General features: G+C 41.4%; 1 protein-coding gene across 2 annotated transcripts in view; it reads left to right on the top strand.

Annotated features, from left to right (window-relative positions):
* Tmem260 (transmembrane protein 260) overlaps positions 1 to 16,128 on the top strand; it is a 67,739-nt gene that overhangs the window by 12,906 nt on the left and 38,705 nt on the right. For both annotated transcript variants that reach the window (XM_021181987.1, XM_029468944.1), the window contains exons 4-5: positions 12,843 to 13,020; positions 14,475 to 14,588. In XM_021181987.1, coding sequence (XP_021037646.1) covers positions 12,843 to 13,020; positions 14,475 to 14,588 — 292 coding nt within the window. The remainder of the gene's footprint in view (positions 1 to 12,842; positions 13,021 to 14,474; positions 14,589 to 16,128) is intronic.

The raw sequence follows: 16,128 nt of genomic DNA on the forward strand, positions 1-16,128 counted from the left end.
GGATTCATGAATTTTATGAGGCATAGCAAATGTGTGCTTGGAACGAGTTTCAGGTTTCTGTTGCTGGCCTTCTGATCGAGGGTTAGACAAGTATGTGACTCTACATGAAAATCAAATACCATGGAGTGGAAAGGAAAAAGGCACTTTATCATCGATAGCAAATCTGTGTCAGTGCTATGAATTGAAACCCCCTGATTTATCCATTGAGTCAACAGAGGAATACTGTTCTGTCGGTGAGAAAACTACTGCACAATCAGTAACTTTCTCAGGAGCCCTCTCTAGGTCTCAAGGATGTTATGGACCAAAAAGAAAGTGGTTACGTGTTAACTGGAGAATGATGATGCCCTCGCTTGTTAGGATGGACTTTCTTAAAGCCCTCGCAGCTGCTCTCCTTCAATGGAGTGAATCTTCACTGAGAGTTATTCAGTGGAATTGAAAAGACTTGACATCCTTCCATACTGTCTCCATATGTCTGTCTGCGTTGGACAGAGCACTGCATTTGCCTAAACTGTGAACCACATGATTTTGTTGTTGTTGTTGTTGTTTTTGATACATCCCAACCACAGCTCCCTCCCTGGACTCTCCCATCCCCGTCCCCAAATCTCCTCCTCCTCTGTTTCCCTTCAGAAAAGAGCAGGCCTCCCAGGGATATCAGCTGAACACTGCATATCAAGATATAATAAAACTAGGCCCAAACCCTCATATCAGGCCAGATGAGGTAAGCCAGTAGGAGGAGAAGGGTCCCAAGAGCAGGCAGAAGAGTCAGAGACACCCTGACTCCTACTCTCAGGAGTCCCACAACAACAACCAGCTAACAACCATAACGTATGCAGAGGACCTAGCTACGAGCCATGCAGACTCTGTGAGCCCCTATGAGCCCTGCTTTGTTGACATCAGTGGACCCTGTTCTCCTGGTGTCCTTGACCCCTCTGGCTCCTACAATTCTTCCTCTCCCTCTTCCACAGGGTTCCCCAAAATCCAAAGGGACGGACCTGATGGAGACATCCAATTTGGTATCTCTCTCTGCCTAGTGTTTGGCTGTAAACCACGTGATTTTAGAGATAACCTGCCCCCCCCAAAAAAAATCAAGAAGATTCTTCTACTAGAAATATATCACATAATATGTTTATATATAGAATATGTTTATAAAAAATAAAACAAACTGGGCCTGACAGTACAGACCTATATATAATCCTAGCTATTCAGGAGAGTAGGATAGAAATACAGCAAATTCAAGGCCAAGTTACAGAGGCCTGGGATGTAGCTGAGTATGTTCAAGGACACTGGCTTCAATCCTCAGTAACACACACACACACACACACACACACACCCCGTCTCTCTGTTTCTGTCTCTGTCTCTCCCTCTCTGTCTCTCTGTCTCTCTCTCAAAAATAAAACTCAAAGAAGGCTGGACATACAGCTCAGTGGTGACTCACTTGACCACTGTATCTATAACCCTGTGTTCAAACACAACTACAATAAAAATAAAACAAAACGTACTTCAGTGACTTGAATCTGATAAGTTAAATTGTTGGTGTTTTTGCTTTTCTCTACTGGTATGACACCTTAGAATTAAGTATACCTCTTCAATAGTATAAAAACTTAGTTTTGGTTACTGGTGCTGATGTGTGGCTACCCTTTACAACATAGTGGTTGTTTTATTTAAGTGATCACAACAGTGGTGTTGAAAGTGTGTGATTTCTATATGGCTCATCAGGTTACACCTTTTTGTAAGTCACAGTAAATTCTAAAAATGTGTTGTTTATTTGAAGTAATTCTTTGACTTCACATTATAAAAAACTGGATTAATAAATACTATAGTTATCTCCTCACACAGTGTTAAACTGGAAAATTGTGCCTTTAGACTGTTGTCAGTATCTTAATGAGTCTATGATCTCCCTTGAACACCCTCCCTCCTGTGTACTGTTGGTGTAATCAAGTGTTATGAACTCGTCAGACATTTTTGTATGCCTTTTAGTTTTTACTAGATTTTAATGTCAGGATTCTAACTTAGCACATTATTAGCTGTATTTGCTTTTTTGGAAAGATTACTTACACATGTTTGTTCAAGAAAATGAAAGAAAAGTTGAGATAGGGTTTATGGATTGCCAAGTGGAAACACAATGGAACTGTGTATAGGTGTGTGTGTGTGTGTGTGCATGTGTGCAAGAGTGAGTGAGTGAGTGTAGGGGTGTATGGTGGTATCTATGTGTGCAAGTGTGAGTGGGTAAGTGTGAGTGAGTGTGTAGTGTGTGTCTATGTGTGCAAGTGTGAGTGTAAATGTGTGTGTGTGTGTGGTGTTATATGTCTATGTGGACATGTGTGCAAGTGTGAGTGTTTGAGTGTATATGTAAGTGTGTGTGAGTGAGTGTGTGGGGTGTGGGTGTGTCTTTGTGTACATGTATGCCAGTGTGAGTGTGTGTTTGTGTGTATGTGTGTGAGGGGTGTGTTTGGGAGCGGTTTTCCTGCACAAATGTCTGTGCACCCCATGCATACAGTGCCTGTGGAGGCCAGAAGAGTGTGTTGGGTGCCCTGGAACTGGAGTTATAAGTTGTTAGCTGCCATATGGGTTCTGGGAATCAAACCCATTTCCTTTGGATGAACATCCAGTTCTCTTAACCACTGAGCCATCTCTCTAGCCCAACAGTGGGGCTTTTAGTTAGGTAATAATAATAATAATTATTATTATTTTTATATTTATTATTATTATATTATTATATTATATTATTATATTATATATATTATATATAAATAATATATATTATATAATAATAATAATTATTATTATTATTATTATTATTATTATTACTATGTTAAATCATCAGTCTTTGGATTAGTGACAATTGTTTTGTCTTATTAGGGAAATATTCCTAGTTAATGTGCCATGTAGACTTTATGGGTAGTATATGATAGGTTGTTTTATTGGCTTAGATCAATAATTCATTTAAAAGTCATAGCCAAATATTAATACCAAACTAGACATCCTCCCTCCTTTTAAAAACAAAAACAAAACTAGGTTTTCTTACTTCACAGCCCAGACTGCCTTGAACTCCTGCTTCCGACTCCTGAGTGCTGGGATCATAAATGAGCACTCTCATGCCCAGTTTCCTTCCATTTGTTTTTGAAAGAAAGAATCCCTAGAAAGAAATTAGGACTGTTAAGTCATTGAGCAGTTATATATGCAGGAACATTTATTAATGACATTTTATTCTACATAATTTAGCCCAACTGAAAACATTACATGTTATAGCTTTGTGGGGCAGAGGAGGTATAGAGTGTGCTCTTATTCAAGGTTTTTCCTAAAAGAGATTTCTACTAACTCATCTAACCACCCACAAGCCATTCAACTAACTCATCTAGTCACTCACAAGCCACTCCCTCGTTGTTAGAAAGGATGACTCCAGGGCTCAGTCATCAAACAGGGCAGTGAATTCCATGGAGACTGGAGGACTTCAGGGAGGAGTTCCGTAGAGTCCTGAGCAGAGTCTTGTCACGTCTCTTCTTAACACATTTAAAAGCATGTCTACTCGGACAGTTTCACCATTAAGAGATTCGTGGCATCCTGTAGGAAAAGCTGCTGAGCTGTTAGAGTTTTTCTGCCTCCAGTGTGCTGTGCTTTATTGATATGGAGTGCTCATTGATACTTGATTCAGTAAAACAGACAATGGGAATGTTGTTGAACTTTGTCAAAACTTTGGGAAACGTAAGGAACTTTTTTACACATCTGTATGTGGAAGGCAGCGTAACTGTGAATCCCTGTATTTCTTATCCCCTTGGAAATATTTATTTTGTAAGTAAAGAATAAGTCGAGTAATATGAAAGACAAAGGTGCTCTTTACATAAATTATTTCCATAGTCTTCCCAAAAGAATATTTGAAGATTAAAGTACAGAATAATGAGAGGAGCGAGCATGCCTAAGCGTCTAGAAGCTGTATCCACATGGACATCATATTAATTTTTAAAAATCAATGTAACAAAGAAGGGACGCTTTAATTTTCTGCCTTACTTGTTGCCAGGATACCACTTTTTATAGTTTAAAGAACAAGCCTGCAGGGGTATGGTTCTTTTTATGTCTTTAGAATTATTTATTTTATTTTACAGGAATGAGTGTTTTGCCACATACATGCCTGGTTCACACAAAGTTCAGAAAAGGGCATTGAATCCCCTGGAACTGAATTTACTATGGTTGTGAGCCTCCATGTGGGTTGCTGGGTCCTCAGCAAGAGCAACAAATGCTCTTAATTACTGAGCTATCTATCCAGCCCCCAAGAGCATGGTTCCTAAAGGAAACAGAATTTACCCCAGACCTAAAGTATGCTTTGTTTTTGCAGTTAAAAGATTCTCTTCCCTATGTGGGCTTCGGGGTCAAACTTAAGTTATCAGTCTTGCAATCAGGCTTAACCACTGAGCCATCTTATCACACTAAGATTTCTCTCTAAAAATAATGGAATAATTACAAGCTTGATTTGAAAGTTGTTTTGTTGGGGTGTTGCTCAGTGGTAGAGAATTTGCCTAGCATATGCAAAGTCGTGGGTTCAATTCTCAATACTTCAAAAGGGAAAACAAAAAAGAATGAAAGAACATTTGCTAGGCTGAGGTGGAGGCAGTTAGAGCCATTGCTCTGTGGAGCCCATTCGAGGCTTAAGATTGTGTCTTAAATATAAAATACACAGTATGAAAAGCATTTATCTTCAAAAAAAAATCAAGTTGCTTTTCTCCAAACACACACACACCAGAGATGTGTGTGATTCACTTTTACATTGACATGGCTACCCAGTGGTATCAGTAGTCCAGATTTTTTTTTTTTTTTTTGCTTTGTAATATATTTTAAGTTACCCAATGGTTTCCTTACGTTTGATTGTTTACAATAAAGAGTTTCTATTTTTAAGAATCAATTATTTTTAGAAATACAAAAAAAATCTATGAAGTATCACTTAATACATTTAAATTATTGACCTCCTGGAGGACGGGCAACTACCCTAGTCTTAGTAAAAGTGTTTTAGGGAAAACTCCTTAGAAAACCTGGTGCCTTTATTGAGTTGTGAATAAAATATATAGTGAGTTAGCTAAGTAAAAGCAAGCTGTGCTCTAGAGAAAGAGACACAGAAGAAACCCAGAGCTGGGGAACCAGTCACTCTTATGGTTTGACCCTAATATGTCGCCCAAAGGTGGGTGTGGTAAAGACCAGCTGATGGGCATTAATTACTTTTAGCTAATTTACTTTTTGATATTTTTGTCCATATACGTAATATTTGGATCATACCCATGCCCCTGCATCACCTCCTCTTACCCTCTCGCCTTTCTCTGAACCCTTCTTTCCCACTGGTCCTGATGAAACACTCTGTCATCATCTGTGGCTCACCCCAGTGATGGGCTCACAGTGTGATGGCACTATCTGTAGGTGATGGGAGCTAGGCAGTGGACCTTGTAGGAGGAAGTGGGTCACTGGAGACAGCTGTTGAAAGCTCTGTCTCATCCCTGGCCTCTCTTGTCTGGCTGCCAGGAGGTAAGCAGCTTCCAGGACCATGCCCTTCTGCTGTGATGTTCTGCTTCAGTTTAGCCCAGAAACAGTGGGAAGAGGGGAGAGGTGGGGAGGGGAAGGGAGGAGTATGAAGGAAGAGGACAAGGAGAAGGAAGAGGAAATGGAGGAAGCAGGTGCATATAGGTTGAGAGAATCATTGCAAAGCTTGACTGTGATCATGACCTTCTATTAGGGTTGTGAAGGAAGAGGAACCATTAAAGGGTTGGGTGCCAACAGATGTAAGACAGAGTTTGTTTTGACTCCTTTACTCTGGTGGTGATGGTGGACATCACCTTAGAGTTTATCATGCTTCAGGATTGGCTTAAGCTCAGGGTGATTACTAATAGGCAGAATATGGCAGTTAATGATACAGATGGAAGGAGGTGTAGTTTAACAGTGATGGGGGGCTGGCTAGAGAGATGGCCTGGCAGTTTAGAGTGCTTCCTGCTCTTGCAGATGGCCCAGGTCTGACTCTCAGCATCTACATGGTAGCTCACAGCTGTCTGTAACTCTAGTTCCAGGACCCTGACAACCCCTTTGACCTCCATGGGCACTGTATGCATTTGATACACATATGCATGGCAAACATTCCATACACTTAAAATAAAAATAAATATTTTTAAAAAGTATTTAGGAAGTAAAATCAGCAACTTGTAAAGTGTTCGGCAGGGAGAGAGGAAGAGTAAATGTTGACCTTCATTCCACTCAGATAACCAAAGTAAATAATGAAAACCATGAAGTAGACAATAAACTAGCAGGAGCTGTGAATGGCGGGGGAGGGTGGGGTGAGAGGTTCATTTTGTTCAGGTTGGCATTAACTGACTTGCAATACCAGATGTGGGATAACAGGGTAGTCAGTTGGACATACGTAAGTTTGAAACTAAGGGGTGACGTGAAGACACTGACATTATAGCAAACACCAGTGTTAGGAGTTCACGGGGGGGGGGGGGAATGGAAACATTGAGAGAAAACACAAAGGAAGATGTGGGACTATATAAGGAGGAGCAGGGAGTGTGGGGTCCCACATGCCAATCTTACAGAGTGGGCCTCGAAGAGTTACACAGCAATGGACCAAACGGTAGAGGACCAGAAAGCCCATTGTCACTGTGGGGGGGGGGGTATGGGTGGCGGTGGTTTGCAGTAGTGAACTGGGGGATGGGGGATGGGGGGAAACCAAGGCAGATAAGGCAGGTGCTGAGTCCAGCCAGGGCCCTGGAATGACTTCTTGAATGCATCCCAAGGCCAGATTGCATTTAGTTAGAGTGTCTGCTGCACTGTGGTAAGATGAAGCAGGAAGGGCCAGGGAAGGAGGATTTGAGCCATGTAAGCAGGCTGCTACCAGGCAGAGACAGTGAAGGACTCCTCTCCAAAGCTATAGACAGTCCTTGTCCTCTCCAAAGCTGTGGACAGTCCCCGTCCTTATCCTGACTGGCTGGTTGGTAGACAGCTCTGGCTCCACTTGCCATGACTAGAGTAGAGGGCCCATCTCTTCACAGCCATGTTAACCTTGGCTTTCAGGACAAAGTTTAACTTTTATAAAAAACCTTAGAAAGTTGAGGATTGCCTCTTTACTCTTTGCTACAGTGAGATGCCTCAGTAAGAGTCCCAGTGTTAGTAACTGGCCCACTCCAGCCTCTAACAATTGTATACTTTGTTTTCCAACATGATTCCTACCACACTTTACATTTCATTTGGCTGTTTCTCATGACCCACAGTGAGCTCAGCCTTTTGCTCTACATGTTTAGTCCCCAGCCTTTCATGACTGCCTTTACATCCTGTCTAGCCAGTTCAGTTTCCATCCCCTTCCCTTTCCCACTTGAACTGTGGCCTTGTCCTCCTGCCCTTCCTCTCAAGGCTTGGTCCACTGCTGCTACTCCATAGCTATAGGTCCTACAGTCTCCAACCTCAGCTGCAGTTCCTCCTCTGTCACTGTCTACAAAGCCTTGTGTTCAGTTGGGCATGTAGCTTAGCAGTGGGGCACTTGCTTAGCAAGCAGCAGGCCCTTGGATCAAGCTCTAGCACATTGTGTACATGAGTGTGTGTGTTTCTGTGAGTGTGTGAGTGTGCATGTGTGTATATGCATATGTGAGAGTGTGTGTGTTTGTGTGTGTGTGTGTGTGTTTGGGGCAATCTTGTATGTATCACTCCTGAGTGCTAGCCTTTCTCACAGGAGGTATGTCAAATTACCCCCTTTTCTTAATCTACCATTTCATGCATGTTGTAAAATTATGCAGTCAGTAATACTGATCTTGAATCTTAGCATAAAAACAGTGTTGCAATACGTGCATTAGAGTCTTGCATTGTTGGTGCACATTTTTAATTATAGCTCTCAGGAGGCAGAGGCAGGCAGATCTCTTAGTTCAAAGCCATCAAAAAAAAATGAGGAAAAAATAGGCATTTTAGGGGAAATTCGGGATTTGATTCATAAAATGTTGTTGAAATCAAAGAAATGCATATAGATTCAGCCTATATAGATTATTTTATGAAAAATAAAATTAATAGTTCTCCAAAATGTTCAGCATTCTACCCTTTCATCCTTTGGGGTTTTTAAAGACATGATCCTGTGCAGCTCATGCTTGCCGGGAACTAACTATGGAGCCCAGCTGGCTTCTTGAGTCATGACTCTCCTGTCTCCACCTCCTGAGTGCTGGGATCATAGCTCTGTGCCATCATGCCTGGCAAAGCCTATGGCGGAATATGTACAGAGATCATTAAAGAGACCTTAAAAGCCAGCTGTGGTTACACACATAATTCCAGGAATCCGGGGCAGATCACAGATTCAGAGGCCAGCCTGAGCTACATGAGAACCTGTCTCAAAAAGACAAAAGAGCCCCGCACAACTTCCTCCACATAGATATGGACTTCCTCTTCTCCACTATCTACACCGTTTTCTCATAGTTGGACTGGGGAAAAAATGGCAATTGTAATAAAGGGGAATTGTGTCTTGTGGGCATTCTTGGTTGCAACCATTTGACTGGCTATGTTTAGTAGAAAAGAAATATATTTTTAAAGAGTCAAGGTTAGGTAAGATTTAATCACCTTTAATCTCAGTACTTGGAAGCAGAGGCAAGCGTATCTCTGTGAGTTCAAGGTTGGCCCAGTGTACACAGAAAGTTTCAGTTGAGCCAGAGCTACATAATAAGACCATGTCTAAAACCACAAAAGATGCTGAGAAGAGCTCTACAGTTTGATTTAAAAGAACAAGTGACCCAAGAATTTTTTAGAATTGGGACAGGGCCAATGAAGTGGCAGAGACGGCAGAAGTATGCAAATGACAGACAGACAGAAGAAAGATGCATGGTGTCTTTAGGATATCAATTACTCGACACATACTAGACTGGCTTGAATTACAAATTCAGATGAGAATGCTGGGCAGCATGGCGCATCCTTTAATTCCAGCTCTGGGGAAGCAGGGGTATGCAGATCTATGAGTTCAAGGCCAGCCTGGTCTCCAGAGTGAGTTCCAGGACAGCCAGGACTATGAAGAGAAACCCTGTCTGGGAACAACAGAATTGGACTATAGGTGCTCGTTGGAATGGAAAAACCCAGCCTCTCATGCTCTGCTGCTGAGAAACAGACAGTTAAACGGCCCATTGCCTTCCGTCTTCAGCTTTAGAGTTTCAGCCCCAGATCTGTTAGCTTAAACTCGGAGCAAGCTTCTCAGATGCTAAAGATGAAGATTATAGATTTGACTTCTGTCGCTGTTTTTATAGAACGTGCTTCCTTTTTCATCTATAACTTCACTCAACAGTTTCAGATATTATTTCTCTGGCGCTGAGGACAAGTTAGTGCAGGAGGATACAGTTTATTGCAAACCACCCTGATCTGAGGTTGGAGCATTCAGATTTTGCTGGCATGAGGTCAATGTTCAGGAAAAGCCATACCTAAGCATCAGTGAGTCTAAGGTGACTAGATAGGTTTTCTTAGTGACGCCAATAATGTTACCTTGTTTTGTTCAATAATTCAATCCTGTGAAATATCTGAAAGAGCAAATAGCAAGAGTTCCTAATTCTAGTGACTGGCATAGTCAGTTCAAATGTGTCTGGTATCTTGAGCCTAACAATATAGATATAAAACCATTGCACATTAGGGGATCTTGGGCTTTCTTCCTGGGAATTTATTAATATCAGTAATATCAGTCTCTTTGATTCTACTTAATTGAACATCTGGTAGTTTAAACTTTGACAAACTTTTCTTCTAGAAAAAGTATATTTAAACCTGTGAACAGAGGTTTTGAATACAGTTTAGCCTTACACAGTGGTAGTTGTTTTAATGTAATGTGGAAACACACACAATTCTAATAACTATGAAAACTTTATTCTGGTTCATTCCTCATTCCAGAAGGTACACATTTAATCAAGATACAATTTTCCACTAATCCAGAATAATTCATTTCATATTAAAACCCAAATGCCTGTCTTTGAATCCACAACACAGCAGCACAGGCAGCAGGCTACAGTGTGAATGCTGGTCCAGCCATGAGTTACTACAGGATCTTGGAAAAATAACCTGACCCGCCTGGGTCCCAGTTTCTTTGTTTGAAAATAAACATTATTACTCTTTAAACCTATTGTGTTTATGGCACAAAATGATGGGTTTTGTAGTGACAGTTGCATGCAGGTGTAGCAGGACATTTTGAGCTTACCTCTTCTTATTATTCTCTTCTGCCCCGCCCCCATCGTTCCCCCTCTGGTTTTAAGTCCTTGTGATTAATTAATCAATTAATTAGGTTTTTTGAGACAGGGTTTCTTTATGTAGCCCTGGCTGTACTCGAATTTTCTTTGAGACCAGGCTGGTCTTGAACTCAGAGATCGGCCTGTCTCTGCCTCCTGAGTGCTGGCATTAAAGGCGTGTATCATCATGCCTGGCTGCCTTTTTTTTTTTATATTTTAAGTCTAAAATTCGACATAAAAGAAAATGTGGTATATTTCTGGGCTTAACTTATTTTGTTTAACACAATAGCATCAGTCCCAACATTTTCTGCAAGAAGAGGATCCCATTCTTCTGTACAGCTGATTACCACTCTGTTGGGTACGTGAGCCATCTTCCTGTGTCATTCATGCAGTGACAGGTGTGTAGGCTCAGTCCTCTGCTTAGGAGCTGTGCGGGTGTCACAGACGTTGATGTCTATGTCATTTCAAATTTCCAGTTTCTGAGGAACGTCTGACTGTACTGACATTCCTACCTAGTGTAGAGGGGACCCTTCTCAGTGTTTGTTGTTGTTATTTTTACATTATAATCAATGTCAAGGTGAGAGGAAATCTCATATAATCTTAATTTGTTTTCTGTTAATGGTGAGCACCTTGTCATAACTTATTGGCATTTGTACTTCACGTAAGGATCCTTCGCTTCATTTGCCCACTTATTGATCATTATCTAGACTATACAAAGAACTTTTAAGAAATGGATTTGTTTCTGACTCACTGTAACCTTACTGCTGGGTCTGTCATTTCCCCCAGGGTGCTAATTTATGTGTTAACTGGAGGAAGGATGCTTGTGTCTTATGACAACTTTCCAAAATTGAATTTGATAGATGAGACTAAAGTTCTATTAAAATGTTATAAAGCCAGCTGTGGTGACACATACCTATGATCCCAGAAGTTAAAAGATGGGGGCAGGAGGATTATGGTGAGTTTGAGGGTATCCTGGGCTACATAGTGAGACCCAATTTTAGAAAACAAAACTCAGAAATGCTTTTAATGCTAATCTACTCTTTCCTTGTTTCCTTTGTATGTTTGGAACAAGGTGCTTCTATATAAACGAAATAGAAGATAGAGGTGTTCAGAGATGGACTAGAGCCCTGAGAACTGAAGAGAAGTTAGTGAGAGTATAGAGGAAGGAGAAGGGAGGACTCGTACTGAGGGTACAACATGAGTCCTGGTGTGTGCTGGGCATGGCATGCCACATGAGGGAGGCACACAGCTAGCCTGCAGAGATCATGATGCTGGTGTTAGCCACGGGATGGGGCCCAGTACATTGGAAGACTGGATTCCAGGCTGACTCATTCATGGCAACATTCAGTGAACTGAACCCAGGTCCTCTGGAAGAACAGTAAGCATGCTTTCTTCCCGCTTTCCCCTGCTGACAGGGTTTCTTTCTGTAACCCTGGCTGTCTTGGAACTCCTTGAACTCAGAGACTCACTTGCCTCTGCCTGGGATTGCTTTATACAAAGTAAAGACAAATTGTGTTTTTCTAAAGAGGCAGATGGGAATGTAAAGTTCAACAAATGTAAAGAATCAAAGGGCACATCTGGAAACAAACTGTTCACTCCTTGAATATCAGCAAGGGCCATCCCGTGACTCCCTGGGGACTCTGCACTTTAATTCTGAGCGCCAGGATTAAAGGTGTGCACCACCACCAGTAAGCAGCCTTAACCACCGAGCTCCGGTGTTGAAATTTTATTTTACCTTTTTTTTAATTGAAATTACCTCATATTTTTATACAAAGCAAAATATCTGAAAACTAATAACGTAGAGCAGTTAGTATCAATTGCTAGGCCTAGTAAGGGTTACTGGCTCTCCTAGTATTGAGATACTTAGTGATGGCCAATGGATTTCCAAAACTCCTGAAATACTCAGTCATTGTTTTAAACTTTGTAGTTGTAGATTTATAGCAAGGTGGGAATTATTCTGGCTGGATATACACTAGTGTTCGGTCATGTGACCAGTCACAAATGTAGGTGCATTAAGGTGCAGAGCCCCCATGGAGTACTGCATGGCTCTTGTTGATATTCAGGGAGTAAACAGTTGGCAGGTATAGCCTTTGATTCTTTACATTTGTTGAAATTTACATGCCCATCTGCCTCTTTAGAAAAATATAATTTATCTTTACTTTGTCTAAAACAAAAAAATAAAAGTTAGAAATTAAGAACAAAGCTGTACAAGATCTTAACATGGTCAGATGCTTTGACCAAGACCTCCATGGTCACACCAGGAGATAGGGTAGATAAGCATTCTATGGGAAGTGATGATTGAAGTAAGTAGGTGTTTTGCCTTTTGTTAAGCATTACAGTTTCAGCTAGTCCATTTGTGGCTGTTCAGGAATGCCCCAGGTTTATCTGTAGCCATCTCTCTAGGTTGTCTGACCTGGCTCAGGTCCTAGCACTCGATCTGAGAAGTCAACCCTCTGTCCACAGGCTTGCTGACTTGTTGACAGGTGGGCTTCCTAACTGAAATCTGTTGGAATTGTCATATGAAGAATGTGTTGGTTCCAGCGTGTTGGGAGAGGGCTGGGCAATTGTCATCACTTCTGCTGGTAGTTTCTGAAAGAGGAGTCAGCTCCTTTTGTTCCGAGAGAGATTTCATGTTATCTGTGTTTGCAGGCTTTCTGGCTCACATGCTGGAGGAATTCTTGCTGCGGGGGTGTTTTCATTTTCTCGCCTAACATGGCAGTGGTCCATTGCAGCTGAGGTTTTTAGCTTAAACAATCTGTTCGTGGGGCTGCTCATGGCGCTTACTGTGCGTTTTGAGGAGGCAACAGCCGCAAAGGAGAGATCAAAGGTAAGCTATTTTGATCAAAGTGAAGTCGGGGTTTGTTTCAATATTTAGGCAGCAATGTATTTCTTTTTAACTTTGGTTTAGACCACACTCATCTATTCTGAATCCTGTCAGGGGTAGTCTGGCCGGGTGGAGAGACTGTCACACTCAGACCCTTTGCTAGGAGTGGAACCATGGTAGCTCTCAAGTATGGGACTTTCTTTCCCCTGCTAAAGAGTTCAGAAGGGTTTGCAGAATGAGATTATGGAATGTCTAGTGAGTCCTGGGGGAAGAATGTGTTTGGTTTGTACACCACTGTGTGTGTGTGTGTGTGTGTGTGTGTGTGTGTATTGTGAGGCCAAACTGTGGATGGACCACCTTAAGGTAAATTCAATGGTAGTACATTGATTCTTTATTAATTACATGAAAGATCACAGTTATAAGTTATTTTTAGCCAGAAGAAGAGCATCAAATGTAAAAACCCAAGCAGTTCAGAGATCACCACCACAGTCATCTGCAGTGTGAAGGAGCGTTGTCTTCTAACTGCTTCTAAGCCTCTGTGCCTTAGAAAGGCTACATCGTCTTAGTAAAGGGCAGCTTGCTGATAGAGTTTGGAAAGAGGATATCATAGATTATTTGTGGTTCCCATAACTCTTCATGCTATTAGAGTGCTTTGTTTAAAACAACCTTCTTTTCTGATTCTGTTAAAGAAAAGCACATGATACATGCACGGATACCATGTACTCGTTTGGGGACATAAGCAGGCTTTCTTGCGTTCAGCCATAGGGACCATGGTAGCAGGCTTAACTCCAAATACGAAGAAAAGTAGAAACTTATAGCCAAGGAGCTGGCAGCGAGTCAGGGAAGAATCCTGACAGGAAGCAGAGAAAGAAAGGGAGATTTGGGTCAAACCAAATTCTCTTGAGGGAGCAGGCCCCCAGTGATCTGTGGCGCTGTGGAAGATGGGATGTGGGGCCTGGGGGCGCTCAGGATCTGCTCTGCGATTGGACAGTGAAGAATCATTCAAAGGGGCCTAATTGGTGTGCTTAAGGAGAGACTATTACGTATGAGACAACTACATGTTCAGTAGCAACTAAAAGCCTCCTATGAGATAACCAAAGTTCTAAATAAAATCTTATTTATTTAGTAGGGTAAATCAGAATTGTTGAATTTTAGTGACAGATTTCAGTTAAGAATGATACAGTACCCTGTTACTGGTAGTCATTGTAAGGGGCTTCCCAGGAGTCACTTTGAAGATAGTCTTAAGGTCAAACTGGAGGGTTTTATGAGACTGGGGGAAAATTACCCAAAACAACCACTTGATAAATATTAGTGTCTATATTAGCATGGCTGTTAGCGTCTCAGGGTTTGGCTCTGAGGTGGCACACAGAAGCTGTGCACGTGTGTTGAGGGCTTTTTACTGTTATGTTTAGAGTTTTGGGTAAAGATTTGACTTAGTGTTTCTTTTTCGTTCTCAGATAGCAGCCATTGGTGCTTTCTCGTGTGGCCTCAGCTTGTGTAATCAGCACACAATAGTCCTCTATATATTATGCATAATACCCTGGATTCTTTTCCGACTTCTCAAAGAGAAGGTAGGTTTATTTTTTTAATTATAAAAGTTAAAATTCATACTATTTCACATAGGTTCAGTTCAACATTTGTGTTATTTAAAAATTTAGGGCTTCAGTGTTTGTTGAGTTTTATGTAAAGCATAAGTGACCCGAGGCTTTAACAATATTGACTTTAAAAAGAGGATTTACAGAATTATGCAGTATTGATTATGGTGGTGTCTGGCTGACTCCATAATCTTCCTCATGATTGTTGACAGCGCCTCAGTGCACAGGGGCAGCAGGGACTGGGAGCAGCAACATCACGTTTCCTAACTGGTTTTCTTTCACATCCTAAGATTCAAACAGTCAAGTAGCAATGCTTCAGTCCTTCAAGTGCTGAGTCCTGTCTGTGCGGCCAGGTGCTGGAGGCTGACACACAACAGATGACACCTGCTAATGAGAGCTCATGTGTCCTCAGAATCTGAGAATTCCTCTTCATAACTGAAAACCGTTCATTTGCTTTTCATCTTTCTTTGGAAAAAAAAACCATTAAGGTTAATTAAAATGACAGAAAGCCATTCAGGAGACTTTTCTTTGTTAGACCTGGGAGATTCCAGTAGGGAAAGGCAGGTAGTGATGTACACAGGGAACCTGAGAAGATGAATGTCCTTGATTCCGTCAGTGTTCTTCTGGAAGGTAAAGGACACAAGGCAGAGCTGGATGCTCCCTTTGTCATTGTTTCTTTGTTAAGAACCTCAGTGATACTTATTTCTCATTTTATTATTTGTTAATTATACCCAACTACAGTCAGAATTGCAATAGAAAACACATAAAGCATATAATAAAATTATTATGCGGCAATAAGGAAATAATTATACTAAAGCTTTAAATAATTGTATTTACTGTACTTTAACACATTTTGGTAACAAGGCAAAAAGGGGTAATGTGGAGATTATAAAACCCTTATTATGTGATTAAATAAAAAGGAGACAATAGTTGACAAAGAACAACTTTTTCTTAGAATTTACTTCTGTGACATCAATTAGTAAGTCCTTACATGGGAGATATTAAACAGCTTACCCAGAGGCCTATTTTTAGATAGTTGTTTATTGAGGTTTGGTTCTTTGACACAGGGTCTCAGGGGGTTAACAGTAGTTTTATAGAGTATACAGAAAGTTCTTTAAATAATGCTTTGTGATATAAACCCTTGGTAATAGATGAAGACATAACTAGGTGCATGCCTATAATCCCAGCATTCAGGAGTGTGAAGCAGAAGGTTTGAAAGTGTAAGGCCAATGTAGGCCACACAGAGAGTTTGAAGCCAGCCTGGATTATAGGGAGTTTGAGGCCAGCTAGCTTTACATCCCAACATATATGAATGTAAAGCAAAGAGATAATAACATTCAGCAAAGGCTGTTATGGGCTGTAAAACTGAGCAGCACACATTCCTCTTCCAGCATCAGTGGGCACCTGGATGGGGGAGGAGAGAGGCAGCTGGATGGGGGAGGAGAGCAGGCAGCTGGATGGGGGAATGGAGCAGCCCTGCCTGCTCTAGCTTCGACTTCTGACCTGAGCAGAGGCA

Source organism: Mus caroli, chromosome 14 (assembly GCF_900094665.2).
Source record: "Mus caroli chromosome 14, CAROLI_EIJ_v1.1, whole genome shotgun sequence".
In the NCBI taxonomy this organism is placed as follows: Eukaryota; Metazoa; Chordata; class Mammalia; order Rodentia; family Muridae; genus Mus; species Mus caroli.